The sequence below is a fragment of the Anabas testudineus genome, chromosome 6 (assembly GCF_900324465.2).
Source record: "Anabas testudineus chromosome 6, fAnaTes1.2, whole genome shotgun sequence".
Taxonomy (NCBI): Eukaryota; Metazoa; Chordata; class Actinopteri; order Anabantiformes; family Anabantidae; genus Anabas; species Anabas testudineus.
In genome coordinates, this window is record NC_046615.1 from 8,665,191 (window position 1) to 8,686,774 (window position 21,584).

At 44.0% G+C, this 21,584-nt stretch overlaps 2 protein-coding genes across 2 annotated transcripts in view; one reads left to right on the forward strand and one right to left on the reverse strand.

Annotated features, from left to right (window-relative positions):
- Positions 1-1,340: 1,340 nt before the first annotated feature.
- On the reverse strand, positions 1,341-12,530 carry LOC113165676 (immunoglobulin superfamily member 22). Its single transcript, XM_026365370.1, is given in 26 exon segments — positions 1,341-1,479; positions 1,581-1,761; positions 1,916-2,064; positions 2,206-2,508; positions 2,682-2,874; positions 2,974-3,062; positions 3,146-3,442; positions 3,540-3,668; positions 3,811-3,984; positions 4,144-4,446; positions 4,544-4,632; positions 4,714-4,921; positions 5,141-5,282; positions 5,364-5,488; positions 5,597-5,881; positions 6,559-6,721; positions 6,980-7,092; positions 7,451-7,613; positions 7,749-7,862; positions 8,113-8,274; positions 8,598-8,643; positions 8,774-8,883; positions 9,688-9,824; positions 10,351-10,485; positions 10,863-11,061; positions 12,363-12,530. Coding segments are annotated over 26 exon segments (4,245 nt in total). The 3' UTR covers positions 1,341-1,411.
- A 4,941-nt stretch (positions 12,531-17,471) lies between these two features.
- The window catches only part of b4galnt4a (beta-1,4-N-acetyl-galactosaminyl transferase 4a), a 114,939-nt gene continuing 110,826 nt past the window's right edge, over positions 17,472-21,584 (forward strand). The window contains exon 1 of the mRNA XM_026364709.1: positions 17,472-19,001. Coding sequence (XP_026220494.1) covers positions 18,860-19,001 — 142 coding nt within the window. The 5' untranslated portion in view covers positions 17,472-18,859. The remainder of the gene's footprint in view (positions 19,002-21,584) is intronic.

Below are 21,584 nucleotides of genomic sequence, written 5' to 3' on the forward strand. Positions count from 1 at the left end.
CAGCGAAGAGCCGGAAGGCGTTCTTGACGTCAGTTTAGTGCTTAATTGATTTGTACCTGGCAACCTGACTCCACCATCAGTGGCTCAATAGAAATGGAGCTTCTGGGAGCCAGCATGGTGACGTCAGGATGGAGAGGGGTTGTAACCTCTCTCTGTTTGGCAGCTTCTTACCAGACCACACTCACTCACTCAAACAGCAGCAGTCCACTCAGAGGCAAGGACTATACAGGTACTGGTTTTGAGTCCAACAGCTCAAATGTAATTTGCATTCAAGCCATATTACATGAGGAAAGTGTGGCAACGCAGGAGGATGGTGATTTACACACATAAGCAAAGCCAATGAGTTTTTGGCATGCTGAGTTGATCTGACCACAAGCTGACTGAGCAAGTGTCTCTCACTGAGGGACCAGAACTGAGGCAAAAAGTCCTTGCAGCAAACAAGAAGTGAAAATGGCTGCAGTGTGTGTCTGGTAAAGCGTCAGCAAAGAAAACAAGTGTCTCGTGACATATGTGACTTGTCTTAAACCTCAAAGGATTTGAATATGATGGCTGTTAGTTTGTCCAATAACTTTCTGTTGCCTCAGGTGATAAGATATGAAAAGAGACTGCAGCACATACTGTATGCAGCTCCTCTTAAGTGGATGATAATACCCTCAGAGCTGGAAATCAGCACCTTAATCTCCCTGTTTTATTGCAAATCCATTAATGAATGGCAGAGCAAACATGAACAAACCTCACTCTAATGCTTTTTGACTGCACTCTCTGCGCAGTAGCACGGGGAGCTGGAATCGTTTCTATTTATGTTTGAGGAATATTTTGAGGCATCTGAGAATAATACACAGTGGAAAACATGAAGTGTGTAAAAGCCGTAGACTGGGTTTATTAATCTGTACCTTCATGCTACTGACTTAAAGTGAGTGTGTTTATACAATGCTCTAAACGATTGTTGGCATCTGGCCTGAAACAGCAGACCCTATGTGACAAGTGCAGTCGGGAAAAACAATCAGAGATGAAAGTCAAATCCCTCTGCAGAGAGAAAAGCATTTGTGACTTTGAGAAGGACAATTTCACTGGCAGAGTGATCTGTCTAATGAGTAATAATCCTCTCAGCACACCAAACATTAATCTGCTCCTGGAGCTGTGCAGCATGTCCACACAATGATGAGAGCAAGTCTGACCTCTTGTGGACATTTGATGCATGACACCTTACAGCCAGGCAAATGAAGTTGAATGAGGAAAAAACAAATCGAAGCAGGAAATCAAAACAACCAAAATTGTATTTATTGGTTTCTAAAGTGCTACAATTCTAAACATATCCAAGCCTCGTGTAAGCAGCAATGGTACATGTAGTATATAAAGTCGGTGGCTAATTAAAAGTGCATCTGTCACGGCAGCAATTCAATCAAACCTCTTACAAAATAAGCTTCTCTTTGTTTGCCTGGTGGGTCAGGCTGTCCAGCAGACCCTTGTCATCCTTATCTGAAAGACGTGACACACACAAAACTAGTTAAGAAAAGCATAGTTCACTTTTTGTGTTTATTCATCACTCCCCAACATTTCCCATCTCTCCTACAACCTACCAAATATCACCAGGTCACAGGAGCATGTCGCCTTTCCCAGTGGGTTCTCCAGCACCAGTGTGTATTCTCCGCCATCTTTGGCTCCACAGGTTGGGATGACCAGGGTGCACACTCCATTTGCTGTGCTGTGCCAGAACCGTGGGGAATCAGAGATCTTTGAATCCCCTTTGTACCAGCAGGCCTACGCGGAGGGATTGTCAACATTATTATTACTTCATAGACCTGGAGAATAAGAACTACAGGAAAGACAATGCACTTCAGTGTTTTAATTATTAATGCACTGATGTTTTAAACAGCTGTGTGACACTGATCTCAGTGGTCGTTTCTTTTGACACCTGTGGAGTCGGCATGCCCTGATAGGCACAGCTCATGGTGCAGTCATGTCCTTTGCAAACCGCGTGGTCCTTCAGGGGCAGAAGGAAAGTGGGCTTCACCTGACGTGGTGGTGAGATGCATTTCTTCAACTGCAGGTTGCTGATGCACTCTTAGGAACGGACATATGAATACATATATATATATATATATATATATATATATATTAGACACAAATACAACAGAAAGTACATATAAGCACTTGTTTTATGTGTCTATCCATGACACTGAACTCAGATTTCTGGAAACTCACCCTTCTCCTTGGCGATGATGAGAGGTTCCTTTGAATCCAAGGGTTCACTGTCCCCAATACTGTTTTGTGCAATGACCCTGAAGTAATACTTCCTCCCAGGAAGCAGCCCAGTGACGGTGTACCTGCTGTTGAAGACACGTTCGGCCACAGTGAACCAGGAAGTAGTACTGGTGTCTCGTTTGAGGATCACATAATGTGCTCCGTCATCGTCATCAGTCAGGTCTGGGGTGTGATCCCACTGCAGGGTCACTGTGCCTGGTACCTCCTCTTCCAGGCGGAGGTTCTTTGGGGGTCGAGGAAAGTCTGGTGAAAAGAGGAGGATGGAGGAGAGGAAATGAAGTGCTTGATTTAAGCAGAGGCACACTCTACAACTCAACCTCGTATTTCTCCATGCTGCATCTGGAAGTTAGCCCAAAGCCATCAACAATCTTAAAATACAGAGAATAACGGGCTAGGTGAGGACAACAGCTGCTTACCTGTAACCCTGACATTAACATCATAGTGAGCCTCTCCATAGTCATTCTTCAGGTTGACACGGTAGACACCAGAGTCAGATCGCTGAGAGGAGGGAATGAGGAACTGGGAGTGATTCTTGCTCTTAGTGATGACCTCTCTGCCTGTGGAGAGGATACCATCCTTGAACCAGTTCACTACTGGTGGAGGTGAAGCCTGCGTGTGAAAAGGCAGGAAAACTAAGGTCTAGTTGTTATAGGAATAATGTAGAGTGTATGCTAGGGTCACTTTCTGAGTAGATCATCTGAGCCTTACAGTAAAGCTGAAGTGAAGGCAAAGTGCTGTTCCAGCTCTGACCACCATCTGGTTCTTCAGCTTTCCCTTGAAATCAAATCTTGGTGCCACTGAATTGAAAAACGTGAATTATGAATGAAAAAGAAAAGATACAGGAGAAAATGGCGACTACAAGAAATTGTTAGGATAATACCAGGTGGAGGCAGAGCAAGTACACCCTCCGACAGCTCAGTGGGCTCCCCCACTCCTCCTTCATTGACAGCCCGGATACGAAAGTGGTACTTCATCCTCTCCTGCAGTCCTGTAACAGTGAAGGCTGTACCAGCGATGGACATCTTGGTGGCTTTTATCCACTCTTTAGCATCTTCGGGGCGGATCTCAAGGATGTAGCCTGACGGTTCATCTCCCTGCTCTGGAGGTGTCCACCTCAGAGAAATAGATGAGTTTGTGGAGTCAGACACACAAAGGTTCCTCACCAGCCCAGGAGCCCCTACAAAATAAAAGCCAGATATTTAAATCCTCATGGATTTTTTTACTGATACAGAGAGAAAGATGAGAAAAGAACATGTAGACAGTGCGTGACTCACGTATTGGGTCTTTGGCCACCACCGCATGAGAAATATTGCTAGGACTTCCTGCTCCAGCTCTGTTTACACAGGTCACTCTGAATTCATACTCCACATCATCCACCAGTCCATCCACCAAGAAGCGTGTGTCTTAAAACAATTGCACAAATACAAATGTCACGAGGGCAGTGTGAAATATGAAAAGGACATGCATCTGAAAACAGAGTTGCATATTGCATTTTCAGTAAAACAACTAAACTAAGAGACTGAGAGAGACTGCCCAGTGCCTGACCTGTGAGCAGCTCCTTGTTGACCTGCAGCCACATGCTGCTGCCTTTTTTCCTCCTCTCCAGGATGTAGCCCAGAACTGGGGCTCCTCCGTCCTGGGCTGGAGGTGTCCAGCTCACCGTCATGGTGTTCTTAGTTATGTTAGACACCTGAGGCTGGGAGGCTGTGCCTGGAGGCTCTGGGTAGGTGGATTGAAATAGAATTAGTGTTCTGAAAGGTTCTTTACCTTCGGACTGTTAAAGCCCTCTGACTCTCTCCTACACCTGCATCTGGGTTTTCTGTGAGACGATTGTGATGACGTTGATTCTGACAAATTATAGTTTGAACTAACTCTCACCTATGGGCTCTCCAGCGCGCACCTCCTCTGTCTCAAGAGGTTCGCTCATGCCCTCTGCGTTCACAGCTCTGATGCGGTACAGGTACTCCTGGCCTTCGTCAACTTTGACATCACTGAAAACGGTGGTGCTGCTCTCCACCTCGCCAACTCTGGTCCAGGACTTCTTACCTGCCACACGCCGTTCAATCACAAAGCTGGTCACCTGCTTGCCCCCGTTGTCCCTGGGAGCCTTCCACTTCATCTTGATGCATCTTGCTGACAGCTCGATGAACTCTACTTTCCCTTGAGGAGGTTTTGGACGGTCTAGAGAATGTGGTAAAGCACGGGTTATTTATTTCTATGCAAATCTGTGCGAAGGAAAACAACTTAAGCTTTTGTTGCCAGATGTGTTACCACCCACCAATCACATTGAGGTGCAGGCTGGCAACGGCAGTGCCACAATCGCTCTTCAGACGGAGCATAATAGCACCACTGTCCTCACGCACACATCTAGGACACAGGCGAAGTGAGACAGCATATCTACATATGTCTATCTGCATTGTAATTTATTTATTTCATCTGCTCACCCACCTGCTGAGCACCAACGAGGTGCTATCAGCTGTCCTCTCCACCTTAGTCCTCTCATCCTCTGTGACTTCCACCCCATCCTTGTACCAGGCGATTTTGGGAAGTGGTTTGCCTCTGAAGGGAATCTTTATGATGGCCGTCTGGCCTGCCTTCACAGTCACAGGTTGGGCCGCCAGCAAGTCCAGCACAGAGAAATCAATCTCTGGAGGGTCTAGGGAACAGCGTTCATATACACTTGGACTGTGTATACTTGGATTGGAGTTCCAATATAGTTTTTGTCCAATAAACATTTTAGTTTGTTTTGGATATAGGTTCAGTAGCTTTAGTAAAACCCCATCCTACTAGTAGAATAACCAGCTAGGAAACTAGCCGCTCCCAGCATCTATTCCACCTTTGAATACACACTGAAACATCAAATATTTACACTGACCTGCAATAGCGAGCACAGCCTCACTCTCAGCCCCCTTGGCTCTGAAGGTGTACTTTCCCTCATGTGCATCAGTCACACCAGAGAAGATCAGCTTGTGGACAGCTCCCTGTTTGACCACCTGGACCCCACTCCGTTCTGAAATCTGATGAAGAGGAGGGAGCGGAGATTAGTTACGCTAACTGACAGACGGATGATGCATTTGCGTGCTGCCTTCATCTCTCACCTCCGCTCCATCCTTCAGCCACACTCCGTTCACCTTCTCATCGTCAAGAACAACACATAGCTCTGCAGCGGAGCCTGTAGGACACTGAACATCTGACATGCCGCTCTTCACTGAGGCAAAGCGCTCTGGTGATGCATAAAGACAAAGAGCTTTATAAAGGCCTGTTATGTTCTAATGTTAGACCCTAAACGAGCTGACACTGAATATATCTACAGATGGACAGACATCATTACCATCCACGATCAGATTGGCAGAAGTGACATATTTGTGTTCATCGTTATCCTGAGTGCAGACCACAGAGTATTCTCCCGCATCTGTCAGCTCGCAGTCCTCGATGATAACCTCTGCCCTCTTTCCCTCCTGCACGAAGGCGTAGCGACGGCTCGCTGTAATATCACACCCATCCTTCAGCCACTGAATGTGCACGTCTTTGGAGCTCATCTCGCACTCCAGACGGGCCGAGCCTCTCTCCTGCACGCGGACATTCTTCAAGTGACTGGTAAAGGTGATGGGAATCCCTGGGTGAAGAATGAAAATAGATAAGATATTCTTATATTATTTATATTATATATGGCCTTAACCAGCATGCTCCACAAGGTTTGTAGAAATTTCTGTTAAACATAAATAGACTTTACTCCTCCACTGCATCTCTTCACATGTACTAGACCTTGCAGAATTTGATTTAAAGTAAAAGGAAAACAGTAGTCTACTCATGATTAACTGCAATTTACACCAACATCTGTACTTGCAACCCCAGAGGACAGCCACATGTCCTTGTGAAGATATTTACATGCCCCAGCTTGCACCTTAGGCAAGAAAGCATCTTGTTAGACAGAGCCGTAATAAATGAGCTTGTTGTGAAGAGGGATTTGGTTGGATTATTTTCAACTCTGCACTAGGAGGTAGGATTTATTATGCTACCCATATGTCTTCATTTGGAAGACAGAGGGAAAATGATGTTATGTAGCATAGCTATGAACGAATGAAGCTTCTAATCTCAGTGGAGTAAAAGAGGCAGTAACTGTTAATCTCCACTGAGTCTGAAGGGGGACGTTTGTCTCCTGTGCTATGAAATCCTAGCTCTACTAAAACAGGAAGACATGGCTCTTGTGGGAAAAACAAAACCTAACAAAAAAACACATAAAAAGTTTTATTTTTCTATGATAGAAAAACCCCATGAAATCTTTGGCCGTACGCTCAATGAAAAGTGGGACAGTGGCAGCGAGATCTCCGATGCTGATGGTGTAGTCTCCGGTGTCACTGACTTTCACATCCTTTATCTTCAAGGTGTAGGTCAGGCCATCCTCCGACAAGGACACGTCAAACTTTTCATCTCTTTTTACTTCTTTTCCTTTTACCTGCAAAAGCAAAAACACTTCTGGGAAAACAATTTCCATCCACTACTTCCTTTTGAATCCTGGGTTTTCCCTGGTGTTCGTATCTGCCTAGTATTGTCAGTACATTTGTGTGTTCTTTTTCATCTTATCTGGATGCCAAAAAAACTCCAAGAAATTTTCCTAGAGAGCCAACTCCTAACATCCCATCTGAGACTGGATATTATGTGATATAATTAAGTTCATCAAGCATCAAGCAGCATTTTTGAGTCAGATACAAACCTTCCAGATGAGTGGTGCATCTGTCCTCTTGGAAAGACGGACCTCAAACACAGCTGTCTGGCGCTCTGTCACTTTCTTTGGCTTGAAGTCAGACAGAAATTTCAGAGGTTCATCTGAAGGTGAGACAAGAGGAGGAGAATGACTTTGTTACTATATGATATAATGATATATGTAGAGACTGAATGATGTTAACACTTCAATAAGCATGACTCAGGAAAATTCACAGTGTGAAAGCAAAACAAAAGCAAAAGTCCTTCACGTTTGTGTCACATAAAAAATTGCTAACCAGTCTAACTCGTCCAAACCGCCAGAATACCACATGGCACGTGGTGCTGAGATATGCATGCCAAGAAAAATAAATAGTATAAAGCAGCGAAGGCGACGCTGAGAGAATGCAAAGCGTGTCAATAATGACATTGTCTCTCTGATTTACAAGCAGTGGGAGGGATCTGAGTCCCGTTCTGCACTTGCCTATAACGTTAAGCCTAGCTGACAGTCTCTTGTCTCCAACCTGCAGAGTGTAGGTGCCCATGTCACTAAGGCTCACACTAGAAATGCACAGCATGTGCTTGGTTCCCATCTGTTTCACTTCGTATTTCCCCAGAGAGTACTGGATCCGCAGCAGCTCCGCGCCCTGAATTGTAAATAAAATGCATAATTGAGGCAAGAACTCACCAGTGGTTTGTGTAACACACACGCACACACGCACACAGACACACACACACAAACTTCTACACACTCGCACAACAGACAGGCAGGCCCAGTTTACCAGAAACCAGTGCATTCTCATGTCTGGATCCTTCAGCTCTAGGATGGTGTCGAAGACGACGTTGGTGTCAGCCTTGACAGTGATGTCCTCCAGGGGCTTCAGCACACGCACCATCTGGCAAAATATCAAACAACAAACCACAAAAAAAAGGCCAGTGTGACATTTCGCTATGGACACATTAGTTGACTGGAGCATTGCTGCACAGCAAATCCTGGTTGCCATGGCTGTGGCACAGCTGACATTAAAGTTTACTCCCTTTACCATTCTGCTCTATTTTTAGTTGTTTTTCATATCATATCCCAAACCCTTTCTTCCGCATGTGATTGTGTGGCACGTAAACAAGCTCTTTGCACGACAGGCCCACCTCCACCTCCACTTTCTTCTTCATCTCCTTCAACTTCTTGAGGATGCCTCTGAAGTCGGTGAAGCCGTATTCAGCACAGATCCTCTCGTAGTCCTTCTTGTCAGCTCCAGCCAGGATCTTTAACATCTCCTCCTCTGTTGGTGGCTTCTTCTCTGCTCTTCTCTTCTCTACAGTGCTGCACATGAAAAAAGATCACACGGCTGTGCTATGTGTGTTTCTCCGTGCACTTATATTAGTGTGCGTCAGGCTCATTGTTTGTATGTGTGACAATATGTCTGAAAGTATGCGCATATGTGAGAAGACATCTCAAAAGCATCCTCCTCTGCCCCCCCCCGCAGCAACACAAGTGCACAGTGGAGCTATTTACGTAGATCTCGTCCTGTAGATATTATTGGATGCATGCAAAAAAAACCTCTGGGAGTTTGATCAGAGAGCGCTCCATCACACCTTGACAGGTTTCGCAAGCATGATGGTTATTAGACAACAGACTTGTGCTCCTACCGTTTCTTCAGCATCTTTTTGAAGTCCAGCGCTGGATCTAGAAACAACAGGAGAGCAACTTTCATCTTAAGCACAGTGTGAAAACACCATGTGAACTAAATGGAAAGCTTCTAAATAACTATCACAAGTGGAAACGTTTTAACTGCATCATACAAAGTGGTTGGACTCACTTTCTGTGACAATGAGCGATATTGAGTAAGTGGCTTCTCCGTGCTGGTTGGAGGCGATGCATTTATAGACATCAGCATCCTCGACGGACGCGTGTTTGATCTGAATTGGAGGAAATGCGTTAGTATTTCAAACTGCCTTTACATCATCTGGTCCACTGCAAATCCCACTGCAGTACTGATTTGAAGCAAAAGGAGGCGCTGCCACGCTGGGAATACACAGTAAACAATTTGCCCCGCAACTTAACAGTCATCCCTCACCAGAGAAACAGATGGCAAGGGGAGATGCATATGTCAGCACCCACAAGTTAATTACTTTATAATAGCTATTTAAGCTTCACTTAAGCTCCCGGGCTGGTACAGAGAAAGCGCTAAATCCACTCCAGAGTGGTTATAGATAAAAGGATCAGAGAGAGTTTTCTTTCTATCTACTTTTCCCCGTGATGCATGGTGTACTGTCTGATTTGACAGCACAAATATGGCAGAGCCCCTGGCTTAAGAGAGCCACTGCACTCTGGAAACAGTCTGCTATGGTCACATTTGCCTTTTAAAGCGATGTATTTTGACTTTGTACTGTAATCTGCGAAATGCATTTAGATTTACATTAAGATTTAGAAAGCGTTAAACTGACACGTGTCAATACTGATTTCAGGAACACACTAATTTTGGTAAAATAAATAATGCCATCTGTGTATAGATGTCAACGCAATGAAGACAAACAAAACGGTTGAACCGCTTGATATATTACTGTTCGTTAAAGTTTATCTAAGTTTATTGTAGATCAACACAAACCTCACATCAGTATGAGCTCCACTGTTTTCTTTAATTCTAGGCTTAGATTTGTTTTCAGAAGCATAAACTGCCAGTGAGTTGGGACACTATGAGTTAAGTAGTTATATTAACAAACCTTGAGCATATGCTGATGGTTAATGTTGTCATAGAACGATTTAGTCGCCTCAGACAGTGGGAGCCCGCTGGCACGTTCCCAGCTAACACTGGGCTGAGGATTCCCTGTCACTTTGGCCTTGAACGCCGCTTTGTCACCTATAGATGAGAGATCGGACAGATCAGGTTAATGCATGTCATCTGATTGAGGATGCTGTTGTTTTTTTAAGACATATGTGGGTTTAAATCATATCAGAGCAATAAGAATTAAAGTTTGTGCATCTTTGTGCAATATAAGTCTCTTAATCTGTAGGGTGTATTGTCAAAAGCGCAGCAAAGGTTTTCTTCTGTGGAAGTCACATCACCAAAACTCTACCACAGTATCTTTGTGCTCAGTGAGGTCCTTGTCAGGGTCACAGTGGATATGTAGTACTTCCACCAAAGGAGACAAACACACACACACTGCAGCAAACTTTTACTTCCCAGTGGAGTTTCTGCTTGTGTCATCTGGAGTTTCTAGGCAAACTATGTGCAACAGTCTAAAATTAGCTTGCACGTACTTCGCTTATAGTCTTGAGGGCTCACAGTTGTTTATGTTGCGATGTGAAGAGCAATATTAGTGGAAGCAAAGGCTGTTTCTTAAATTTTCAAGGTGCTACGAGACGAAAGGAGCCGTTCACCTCACCCTCTTGGACAGTGATAGGACGCAACTTCTCCTCAAAATCTGGGACAGACTCTCCTTCGGGGATCTGGGGGGATTTCTGAGCCTGGCTGAAGGACTCCACCACAGCAGACGTCTTCCGCTGAACCCCAGAGTGCTCTGTGTTAAGGATATTCACATCATAATGTGCAAATAGGCAAATTATGCCTCAGTAGCTACATGCAAATGAGCAGTATAATCAGGACTTTGAGTAGTTTTTGCTGCACTTTGTTAAACTGATGTCGTTTATTAGCTTTATTGCTGGTCTGCATTTGGCCAAGAGCTTAAAATGACATCATTAAGTCCCCAGTGTGTTCAGAGGTTTAAGCAGAAAAATGTTTGACAGTGTTTTGCACATTGGGAGAGGAACAAAATGTCAGTGAAAACTACTATTTTAATTATGTTCATAACTATGTTATAATAAAAATAATAATAATCCAGCCTGTTCTCAGAATTAAAAAGATCACATTAGAAAGAACACAAAATGATTTTGGTACCGTCCATGGTCTTTGACAAGCCCTGAGAGATTTTTCTCAACTTGTTGGAGCTCGACCATGTAAAGGTGGATGAGGCTGAGTGGGAGGATGAGGTCATCTGCCTCGTCTGCTGTTCCAGCTGCTCCATTCTGCCCCCAGTGGCCTGGAGGAGCTCTGCTGCCATGTTGATGATGTTAAAGTGGTGATGAGCTGTGTCTAGCTGGTGACAGAAAGAAAAGGACATGTAAAATATTTTAGAAATGGCACTGCTCATGTCATTCTAATTAATAATTGACCTTAATATACAATACAGTATTGACTTCATAAAAAAAAAAAAACAGAACACAAACCAGAACAATCCTGATCATCATCTCTCATTTCCAAACTTACATGGTTAATATTCAATAGACCCTGAAGAGAATGGTAAGAACAGGCTAGTCTTTGTAATTGTGAGTAGTTGAGTGTTTCTATGAATGTTTCTGTACGCACCCACAGGACAAACACACACCTTTACTCTGTCTGTGCGGTAACTGGTTTTTTGTTCACAGAAAAAAAACAACAAAAAAAACAACTGGAACTCAGTTCACTTCCTCTACTCAGGCCCCTGCCCTTTCCTTGCTCAACCATCCTCCTTTCAGCAGTGACTACAATAGTCCTTTGCCTTTGCCAGGCTCACACAAAGATCCAATTAAAAAGGTAATCCACACACCTGCTGTGTGAGATAAAGAATTGTGTTTGTACTACTGAGGAGCGGCGCTCCTCTCTCCCTTTAAATCTGGATTCCTCTTTCACACCCTGTCCCCATTATTTTTTCTATGCAAAAGCTCTGTGTGTGTGTGTGTATGTGTGTGTGCATCTTCCTCTGCAAATAATGTACACATTTCACCCAGAGGGAAGATTACATATATCCTATGTACTGCTCAATGCCAAGCTTGATCAAGTGTCAAGTCCATTATATTTTAAAAAAAAATTAACCACAAGAGGGTCCCTACTGTACATGAAAAATGTAAATCCAATAAGTATTTATGGGATTTTTAACTTCCTGCAGCAAATACCTTTTGTGATTTCGGGGCTGGTGAACTAATTAGTTCTGTAAGCTTTGATACCTACCAAAGGAAGCTGTTTTTAGGCAGCCACAGCAAACTCTTTGATGGTATAACTCTACAGTCTGAAGGAGTAGCAAGTGACTCAAAGCTACAAAGTGCTGAACAGGTTGCTGTCTCACTGCAAGTGGAACACAAGAACATATCTTTTCCCTTCCTACCTATGTGCCTCTTTGTTCAGCGTCCTTGATCTCGCTCTCTCGCTCTCTCTCAGCATCCAGCATGGCAAATTGCAATAAGATCTTTACCCTCTATTATTTTAGAAAAGCCAAGACACACATCCAACCAAACTTACTTGTTACAGCAAAGCCTTTACTGTCTCACAGGTGGATTCTGCGCCCCAGGTTTCAGGTTCAACTGCTTTCAGCCCAAATGTCTCCTCTTATAATGCCCTCAATCCGTACCCTGCTCCTCCAACAGGGGTTCCTGCCAATTTGTTCTCAACTGCTTTCTTGGTTTCTTTTTTGGTGGATGAGCCGAAGCCGGGGCGCTCAGTGTAAACACCTGCTGTGTCCTGTCTTCTGGACAAATAAGGATCTGATCTGTTCTCGGTTTGCTGGGTCTTCACTGGGCTGGACGAACACATTGCGCTAATATTTCCCACAGGCCAGTTAGTTTAATGGTCTACTGTGGGCCATCTCAGGCTAGTATTTTTGAACATTAACACTCCTCCAAAGAGCATGTGGTGATGGAGAGTTATTAACAGAGTGGAGTAACATCTGCCTCTCCGCATCACTGTCAGATAACTCATTAAAAAAATGCAACAATTTTCACATACGTTAGAATTTAATGCATAAATTGTACATTATTATTTGTGTTGCTCTGTGACCCTGTGTGTCCTTCTTGTTGCTCTGAGCTTGTCCAGCTCTGAACTGTAGTGGTTACTGAGGTGAAGAAAGAGCACCGGCAGCAAAACCCCTCAAAGACACAATGAACCAGTGAAATAAACTATTGGTAATCAGCTGTAGATATAAATACCACAGCACTCACACTGGCTGACAACAAAGACATCTTTAAAGGAACAAAATGCAATAGTGTGTTGGCATGGGGTGTTAAAAATTACATATATGAGAAAATGACACTTCTTTAAACAGTCCTTTGCTTTTGACTTGATTCAAGTGTACGTAAGGCTGTCAGATCTGTAATAACACATACACTGACATATACCTGGTTAATTAACACTCTTACATAACTGAAACATAATGTAAAGTAACTTGTAAGAATTTTTATTTAAAGTTTGGTGATGTCCCAGAAATTAGACATTTGTCGTTTGTTTTTTTCTGCACACACATCCTGACAGTAGGTTATTTAGAGCCATTCTTAGTATTTCTGAAATCCTATATTATATATATAAACATTATGCATATTATAATGTATCCTGCTGCATATCATTGTAGTTTCAGATCTTTGTAGGCACTTTCTACTGTAGCTTAATACATATTGTATACATATAGAGTATATACGTATGGAATACTGTAAATTATCTCACACTTATATGAACATTCACAACCACAATCATATCAATATCTAACAGATACCAACCAACTTAGTCATGTAGTAAATTGTGGTTTGCCATTGTTACATTGCTCCCAAATTGACTTTGTCCAAGTTTATTAGGAGCTGATTTAGCTTTTCCACAAGTAAACATCTGCTGCATTTATTTGATTAGACCTATTTATAACTTTTAACCCATCACATTGGGCGGTGGACAGACTGTGCATAAAGTCTGTGTAGAGTCCGTGTGTGGCAGCAGTCACAGGAGAGATACCTTACACATCCAGGTACATGAGACCTGTTGACTGATTGTCCTAGCCCTCACTTTTATGATCTACCGCAATGTCAAAATTAAATTTTAGGACATCTTCCTTGTCTAATGGTCTCGGAACAAGCTCATCTTCGTAGCTGTGTAATACATGAATATTTTATTACAGGTTTAGACTACTTGTCATGGATATGCTCTTTGAGGTGACAGCAGGGAGCACTTAAGTGTGATTGTTTGATTTGAGAAAGAGAGTGGAGAGAGAGAGAGAGAGAGAGAGAGAGGGAGAGAGAGAGAGACAAAGAAGGGGAGATGGATGTAGAGAGTCTCTTTGGCATTACTTCTCTCTAATCCTCTTTGCACTACACCTGGCTGGCATACTAATGATAGAGAAATGACCTAGATTTCTCTCAGCACATTCATACTCACAGCACATAAACGTAATGAATGAGCTGGATTATTTGAAATTATTTTTTCTTTCTTTATTTTTGTGCGTCTCCTGCTTTTTTCCGAACACTGACAGAAGAGATACTTCATGTAGCACCTTCATCATTTGTAGAATGATTCATTCCAATAGCCGCAAATGTGAAGGTGGACCAGTCAGTGAGTGTGGGGTTTGCTATCCTGACTTTCTGCTGACGCAGTCGGAGAAAATAAAGTAGAGGGCTGTTTAATATGACAGCAGATCTAGCTATGTGATGTTAAAGGCTCCATCTGAACTGGAGATGTGTCTTTTAGATGTCTCTTTGGAGACATCTAATTTTCAAATCTGTCTAACTGTATTAAAAAGAACCAGCTGCAGGTGAGTGCACGTGTCTGTCTTGGTGCATGTGCGTTGGAGTCTGAGTCGGGAACTTTTCAAACTTTGAATGCACAGTATGCACATGTTTATGTTTTTATTTGGTATTTACACTACTACAGGTGTGTGTATACATCTATACATATTTACAGTATGGGCTTCTACACCAAACTAAAACAGAGCAAATGCCCCCTGAAAAAATCCTGTGCCCTCAATTTGTCATCTCCCCTTTTCTCATCATTTATCTTATCCCTTCTCGTCGCCTCTGCCCATGTTTTCCTTCTTACTCATCTGTAAACATAGAGGAATGTTATTTCCCCCAGAAGGAAATTCAATAGGGCACAGCGGAGCAGAAAGAAATGCCATTCCGCACCTGTTTGGGTAGGAGGAAGCTCAGGCGCATGAGGCAGCCAGAGCTGATCTGCTGGGACGCAGGAGGCAAAAACCCCTTAATCCCTGTGATATTTTAGCTCAGACCTCTCATCAAAGCCTGTGAGCTGCTGTGCTGCCCAGAAAAAAAAAAGAAGGTTGGAAGGTTGGAGGAGGGTGAGGAGGGAAGTTTGTGAGACACTGAAGGGCGTGTAGGCTGATGCGTATGAGGACAGGAAGAGATAGACAATGACAAGCAGGCGCTGGATCAGTCGACGGAGAAAACAATTCAGCTGAATCAGTTAATAGCTGTGGAAGCATTGATAAAGAGGCCATTTTCTCCTCTCTTACATCTTCTGGGCTCTAAATGCAAAAGCCAGCCCACTCTAAGACGATGCTCTCTGCAAGCTAAGTCCCTGCTGATGCCTAGACCCTAAGTTGTGTTCAGTGATATCATAACTACACTGTTATTCTTTGAAAGCTTCCCACAGCCAACTGGGCATTCACTCCTCCCTGTGGGCATGGTCTCTGTAATACCCCAGCAGAAAGCGGTTCCTTTACATCTAACAGTCCCCACCTTGGACACCCTCTCTGTCCATATCATTCCACCGCACACCACCTCCTCTTGGATTCATCCAAGCACAGTAATCCCTGGAGGCTGGGACTTGGGTGCCAGATGTTTCTGCAGGCATGGAAGAGAGAGAGAAGGTCGGGTGGGGAGTGGGTGGCGTAGAGGGACAACAGCACGAGTTAAATTATAAACTGAAGAAGACTTGTGCACCATGAAAGTGTTTCAAATACATTGAAACATTCCTATTAACAAATTGGCACCTTGGCCAAGGTGCTACTCACTAATAAATCGAACCATATGCTGTGTGTGAAACTCCCTGACTGCATTTAAAGGGAGTTAAAAGTGTGCAGGTCTCTTGCTGTGCATTGGATGCTCGCCTGCCTGTACAAGAAACAGAAATAGAGCACAAAGGGAGTATGTGAGTATACTGACAGAGGAGCAACAAGACTTGTTTTTTTGGCCTTCTGTCTCACAAAAACAAGTCAGATGATCAAACACAAAGATTAACAGAATCAGGACCTCAAAGGGCCCATGATGATGTCCCACAGCCGAGAGAGAGAGAGAGAAGAGGGAGAGAAAACATAATAATAATAATATAAAAGAAACTGTACATGAAACTATTTGATTACACACTTTGAATGACTTTCAAACCCCGTGTGTGTGATGAAATGCCTTCAGTTTTCCCTGCAATAGCTCGAGCAAGGTGAGCGCTGTGAAGTTTTTGTTTTAGCATAAGTGATGTTTGGCTGAGGTCATTCACTAAGTACTCATTTCAATGCCACCCAGATGAATACCTAAGCATTTCATTTATGCTCTGTGTTTGCTCTGAAGATTACATTATTAATCCACAGAGGACAGGGGATTATGGTTTGTGGTCCAACTGATTCAGGAGGCACAGCTGGGACAAACTAAATTGAGGTCATATTATTATAGGCCAGGTTTTGTGTCCTTTGGTTCTTTATCTAGACTCATAATGGCATCAGTAGCTCACTGTACAGCGTGTACCGCATGTTGTTTGTCAACCCAAAGTGAATGACAGGATGTTTAGAGGTTAAACTAAAACCACCACATGGGGCTCCTTCTTCCTCTTTTTTTGGATTTTATCTTTAAATCTCACGCGTGTTCTCTCTTCATCAGCCCTGTGAGACATCTTCTCAGGACGTTGTGGGCGTGTGAGACGCCTGCCTCAGCCAATCCACACCTTTACAATTCCCAGTCTCAGCTTCCATTTGACTGTGCTGTTATTTCTTTACATGTATTTTGATTTCTTGGGCCTGTAACTGGATTAAACTTGGGTTAGTAACCACCAAGTAGTCCGTAGCCTCAGTGAACGCAGTCCCTGCTGTTTCATGTTTGACCAGAGGGCGGCAGCCCTGCGCGTATCTTGAGAGTCCCTCTGCAGGGTGTCGCCACACGCAGCACACATTAAGCCTCGTTATGTGTAATTACTTTGTAAGGAGCTATGTGGTGAGCTGCAGTCAAGTTAGGGAATTCTATTTCAGCCTCCAAATTAAAATAATAAAGAAGTGGCAGCATAATGGTGTCACTTTCGCTCTCACTTGGTTTTTTAAGGTGATTTCAGAAGAGGATGCTTGATATGAAGTGATCATGAGGAATGGGGGCTCCTTGTAGAAATTAAGAAATTCAATTTAATTATAATAAATTATAATAAATAATTTAATAACTAACAAATTACAAACTATCCCTAATAATAATGCTTTTTATTTCCCACTTGTTTCTTCAGTGCCTTAAAAACGTCAAATCTGTTACCAAATTCAAATTGGGTCTTGAATTTATGCGAAGGGCGGAATGAGGAGAGCTGAAGAAGTTTCAGACGGTGCGTTCATCCATTGGATGATGGATCATACCAGCAGCCTACCAAGCCTCGCTGAGGGCCAGCGTCCTCATCCCGCCTCCCCGGAACCCTTCGCGGTGTTGCAATTGGTGCGCTGGCTTGTCGCTCCCCGACCCACCCGGGTTAGGTTGCTCCGCACCGTTAAGATGCTCAATTGATGGGCGTACTGAGCTGTGCGGTGAAAGCTCATATTCTCGTCGTGCGAGCAAAAACAAAAAACCATGTTCCGTGCTGGTTATTTCGCACCTTGTTGCTGGTTTCTCCGCGACGTCCCTCCCGGAGCTCCGCTCGTTTTTCCCTCCCTGTGCGCGGTGACAAGCGGGTTGGACGATGCTATTGCGGCGTTTTAAATGGGGGGAGAAAAAAAATAATAATCAAAGCTCCTGACAGAAGAACAACACAGGTTAGTGCGTCGCTGCTAGCTCCAGTTGTCTGTGTTTGGTAGTTTGAGGATCGGACTCGGACGACGCAGGTACTTTGGGTGAGATACACCTGCCGCGAGACAGCGGAGCAGCCGGAGCACATGGACATCTGTCCCCTGGACATTTCTAAGAAACCTCTATTGTCATGGAGCAACCGCGGTTTCCTTTCCCCTATTGCTTCAATATTTACTCGTCGCGGGGCTTCAAACCCACCCGAGTGTGAGGATGACAGCTGATCGCCCCTCCTCTCCCGGGACCGGAATAAAAACGCGCTCCGTCTCGACGCGCTGTCCTCCATAGGAAACAGTGTCGCTTTCTTTAACAATGGATGGAGCGCGGTGCTCTGACATTTGGCTCACCGCCACCTTAACCTTTCCCTGATCGCGTTACCTTCATCTTTGCCACTCTGTCAGACATTTCACCGGCATTAGCCCATGTCATGTTGCACTGAAGGCCTTTTAAATTTCATTTGAAAAGATTAAAACCATCCGTCTTCGCTGCAGGAGAACTCCGTCTTCCAGCTGGAGGCGATCATTGTTGCAGTTTTGTGGAGGTGCTCCGTCCGATCGCCTCTCCAAACTAAAGTCTCTTTGATACTTTGCTTTAAATCCATGTCAGGGGGATGATCCTCGAATAGTTGATGAAATAATCAGCGTCACGGTGTCAGCAAGAGCTTGAGCTTCAGGGGATTTGAGTAGATTATCGCCAGACTGCTACTTTGCTCCCTCGGTCACACTCTTTGCTGAACTTAGCGGCTCTGCAGCCTTTTCCCTGCTGCTCCAGCCGCCTGGAAACTCCAGCGGGGACCCGTGTGTTTACAAGCCTCGCTATTCATAGGGAAGGGGAGAAACCGGGCTGCATTCATAAGCAATGACTGCCACAGAGGTGTTTGGCCCCAGATGTGAGGATACGACGCGTTTGACGCTGTCCCCCCGTGGATCAGGGGGCATGAGATGCGGCTCTCTACTGTAGTTCTCGGTATTTGTTTACTCTAATAAGTGCTGCCGGAGATGCCGCCGCTGTGACCGGGAGAGATCCAGCCCGTCAGCACACACAGCAAAACACAGCAGCAGTCCGAGCCACCATCCGGACCCGTTTTGACTCTCGACTGGGTGGCCACCGGAGGATGTTCGAGCCAGGATGCTGCGCTTCCCCGTGAAGAAGATCCGGAAGCAGTTCAAGCTCCTGCTGCTGCTGGTACTGCTCACCTCCGCCGTGTGGTTCACCTACCTGCACATCAACCAGGGCAAGACCATCAAACTCCACTTCAACTACGGGAAAGGTAGGCATTTCATCCACTGTTATACTTTGAAGGTTTGTGAAAGGACTTTTGTCTTTTACCATGATGGATGAAGGACTATTAGCACCTGAAAGGTAACATTCACTTTATGAATACTAGTGATACCTCAGGAGATAATATCATAAACTAGTGTAACATCACTGTGAAGTCTGTGACCTCCTGCAAGAATATTATAGGAATATTAAAGTGACATTACAGAGGATAATGATCCCATAAAGCTTGGTAAGGCCATTGTAAAGTCAGTATTGTAGAGATTATACCAGCGGGGAGCTGGAAGAAATGCTAGTTGTCTCTTATAATAAGTTAAGGTTAGTATAAACATGACATTAGGTTCCTATATGAGGTTACTTTAGATTTATTACTAATGCGTCCCTGGAACAAGTTCCCTGCCGACTTTCACGTGCTGATTGCTCTCCCCCGGCTAGTGTGATGGGTATAGGACGAGATCTGCCACAAGAAGACACTTAACGCAGAGAGGCAGCATGTCTCATAAATTAACAACAGTTTCTGTCTCCAGGATGAGTACAGAGTGCAGCGGCCTCTGGGCCAGGTTGAAAGCCACGCGGCCACCTTCAACATTAATAAACAAGGGGCTGTTCATGAAGGTGGCCGCAGAGGTCACAGGCGTGCCAGTCACATTTGGAAAATATTAGGGGGTGGACAAGTGCAGGAAAGGCTGGTCTCCACCTGCTGCTGCGATGCTTCCTATCACCAAGGATTGATTGCGTTCATCCACAGTGCACAGCACAATTTGCTGGTTGTAATGGGGGATGATACAGAGTTTTATGCAGGAATAACAATTAAAAGGAAAATGATACTGACAAAAGATGTTGACTGATGTAACATAGCAGCACCTACTACAGTTTTAACATGGGTTGATGTTGTACTCTGTCTCCTGCAGCTGTCTATGTAAAGTGATATCCAGCGATTATGGTGTCCTTGAAGAGAGTACACCACGCACACACATGCGAACTTGACACACTGTCACGCAGGGATCATTTTATTGTCTCTGATCTTAGTGGTGGGGTTTTCCCAACGACACACTAGTTTTCTGTTGATGAGAGTTCTGAATCATATGGATGGTTGACAGCTGCCACTGTGGCTTGTTGCATTTACTAACTGTGGCTGAGTGAGTTTGGAGTTTGTTTCAGTATGTAGGAAAGTAATGCACTGCTGCTGCAATGAACTCACACTAGTGAAGCATACCCTCAGTGCACGTGACTGCTCTTACGTTACATACACATTATAAGTCTCATTGTAGGACTTACTACATTTATTGTAGGGATATCGTTGTACATTGTACTAAAGCCAAAGAAATATCACTCGCAGAAGGAGATTGACGAGGTATGATTGCTTTGCTTTGTGATTTCGCTACCTGCAGTGTTACTGCTGATTTGTGTTAACTTGTCCAAGAGCACGACAGTCCCCTTTGTTGTCAGAAATCAAAGCACCTGATCCACGGTGATATTTCCGAGTTTGCTGTGCTCCTCATTTTCCGAATCCTGTTAATAGTCTGCCTTTGTGACTCGTCTGCTGCGGCCGTCTGGCGAGGAAGGAAGCTGTTACGCTGTGCTGGTCTGCGTGTCTAATTGACTGTCTTCCATTTAGCAGGCCTCAGAGCAGGTCAGCTCACTTAACCTCTTATGAATAACATGTCTCCTCTCACACCAAGGGTTCCTAAGTGAGATGTAACCATTACTGAAAATGGGGCTCTATGAAGTGTGTAAATATTCATATCAGGCTGGCAGTATTCTCGCTCCACATAAGAATTCTTCATTGATTCTTAGCACTGAGGTGGGGCAGGTAGAAGTAATGTAATTTCATTTTTGGCCCGAGTCCTCCCTTATTTGAATATGAAATCACAATTTGTTAAATTTCCATCCCTCTTGTCCTGTTTTGGAAGAAATGTAATTTATTCGAGCCAAATCCTCTCCTTGAGCGGGCACACGTTTCAGACAGATTGCCGCTAGTATTTCATCGAATAGATAATGTCTTATTGGCAGATGACCAGCAGACTTATGAGAAATATAAACATCTTGACATAAAGTGTCCCATTGCGGCTGCGCTTATGTAGTTGTGAATAATGATTTGAGACGTGTGTCAGAGACAGTTTACAGCGGCTGATTTTACAATAAACTCGTTCTGTCGAGTGTTTCAAACTTCAGTCTGCTCACCTCGGTGTGTACACTATATGTGTGGTTTGCCTGGGTCAACATAATGAGGAATGAGAGGAGTCGTTGTTAATTTTACTGGATTTAAATAAGTCATGGCATCATTAACTGAACCTGTATGTTACAAAGTCAGTATAATGAAAAACGGTAGGATTGACATAGGTTTACATACTTTGAATACGCTGATGGACACCTCATTATTCAGAAGTCATATGAGTTCATTAATATCATATTGTGGTCTGTATGCATAGAAATCCATCACACAGAAGTGTCATCAGGTCATTTTGACTCTGAATTGTCATCGTTCAGGGCACTAAGTCAGCCACAGCTGTATTGAAATGGGCCATCATTTTTCTGCCACTAAATTATTCAGTACAGGATGGAGCTCCATGAT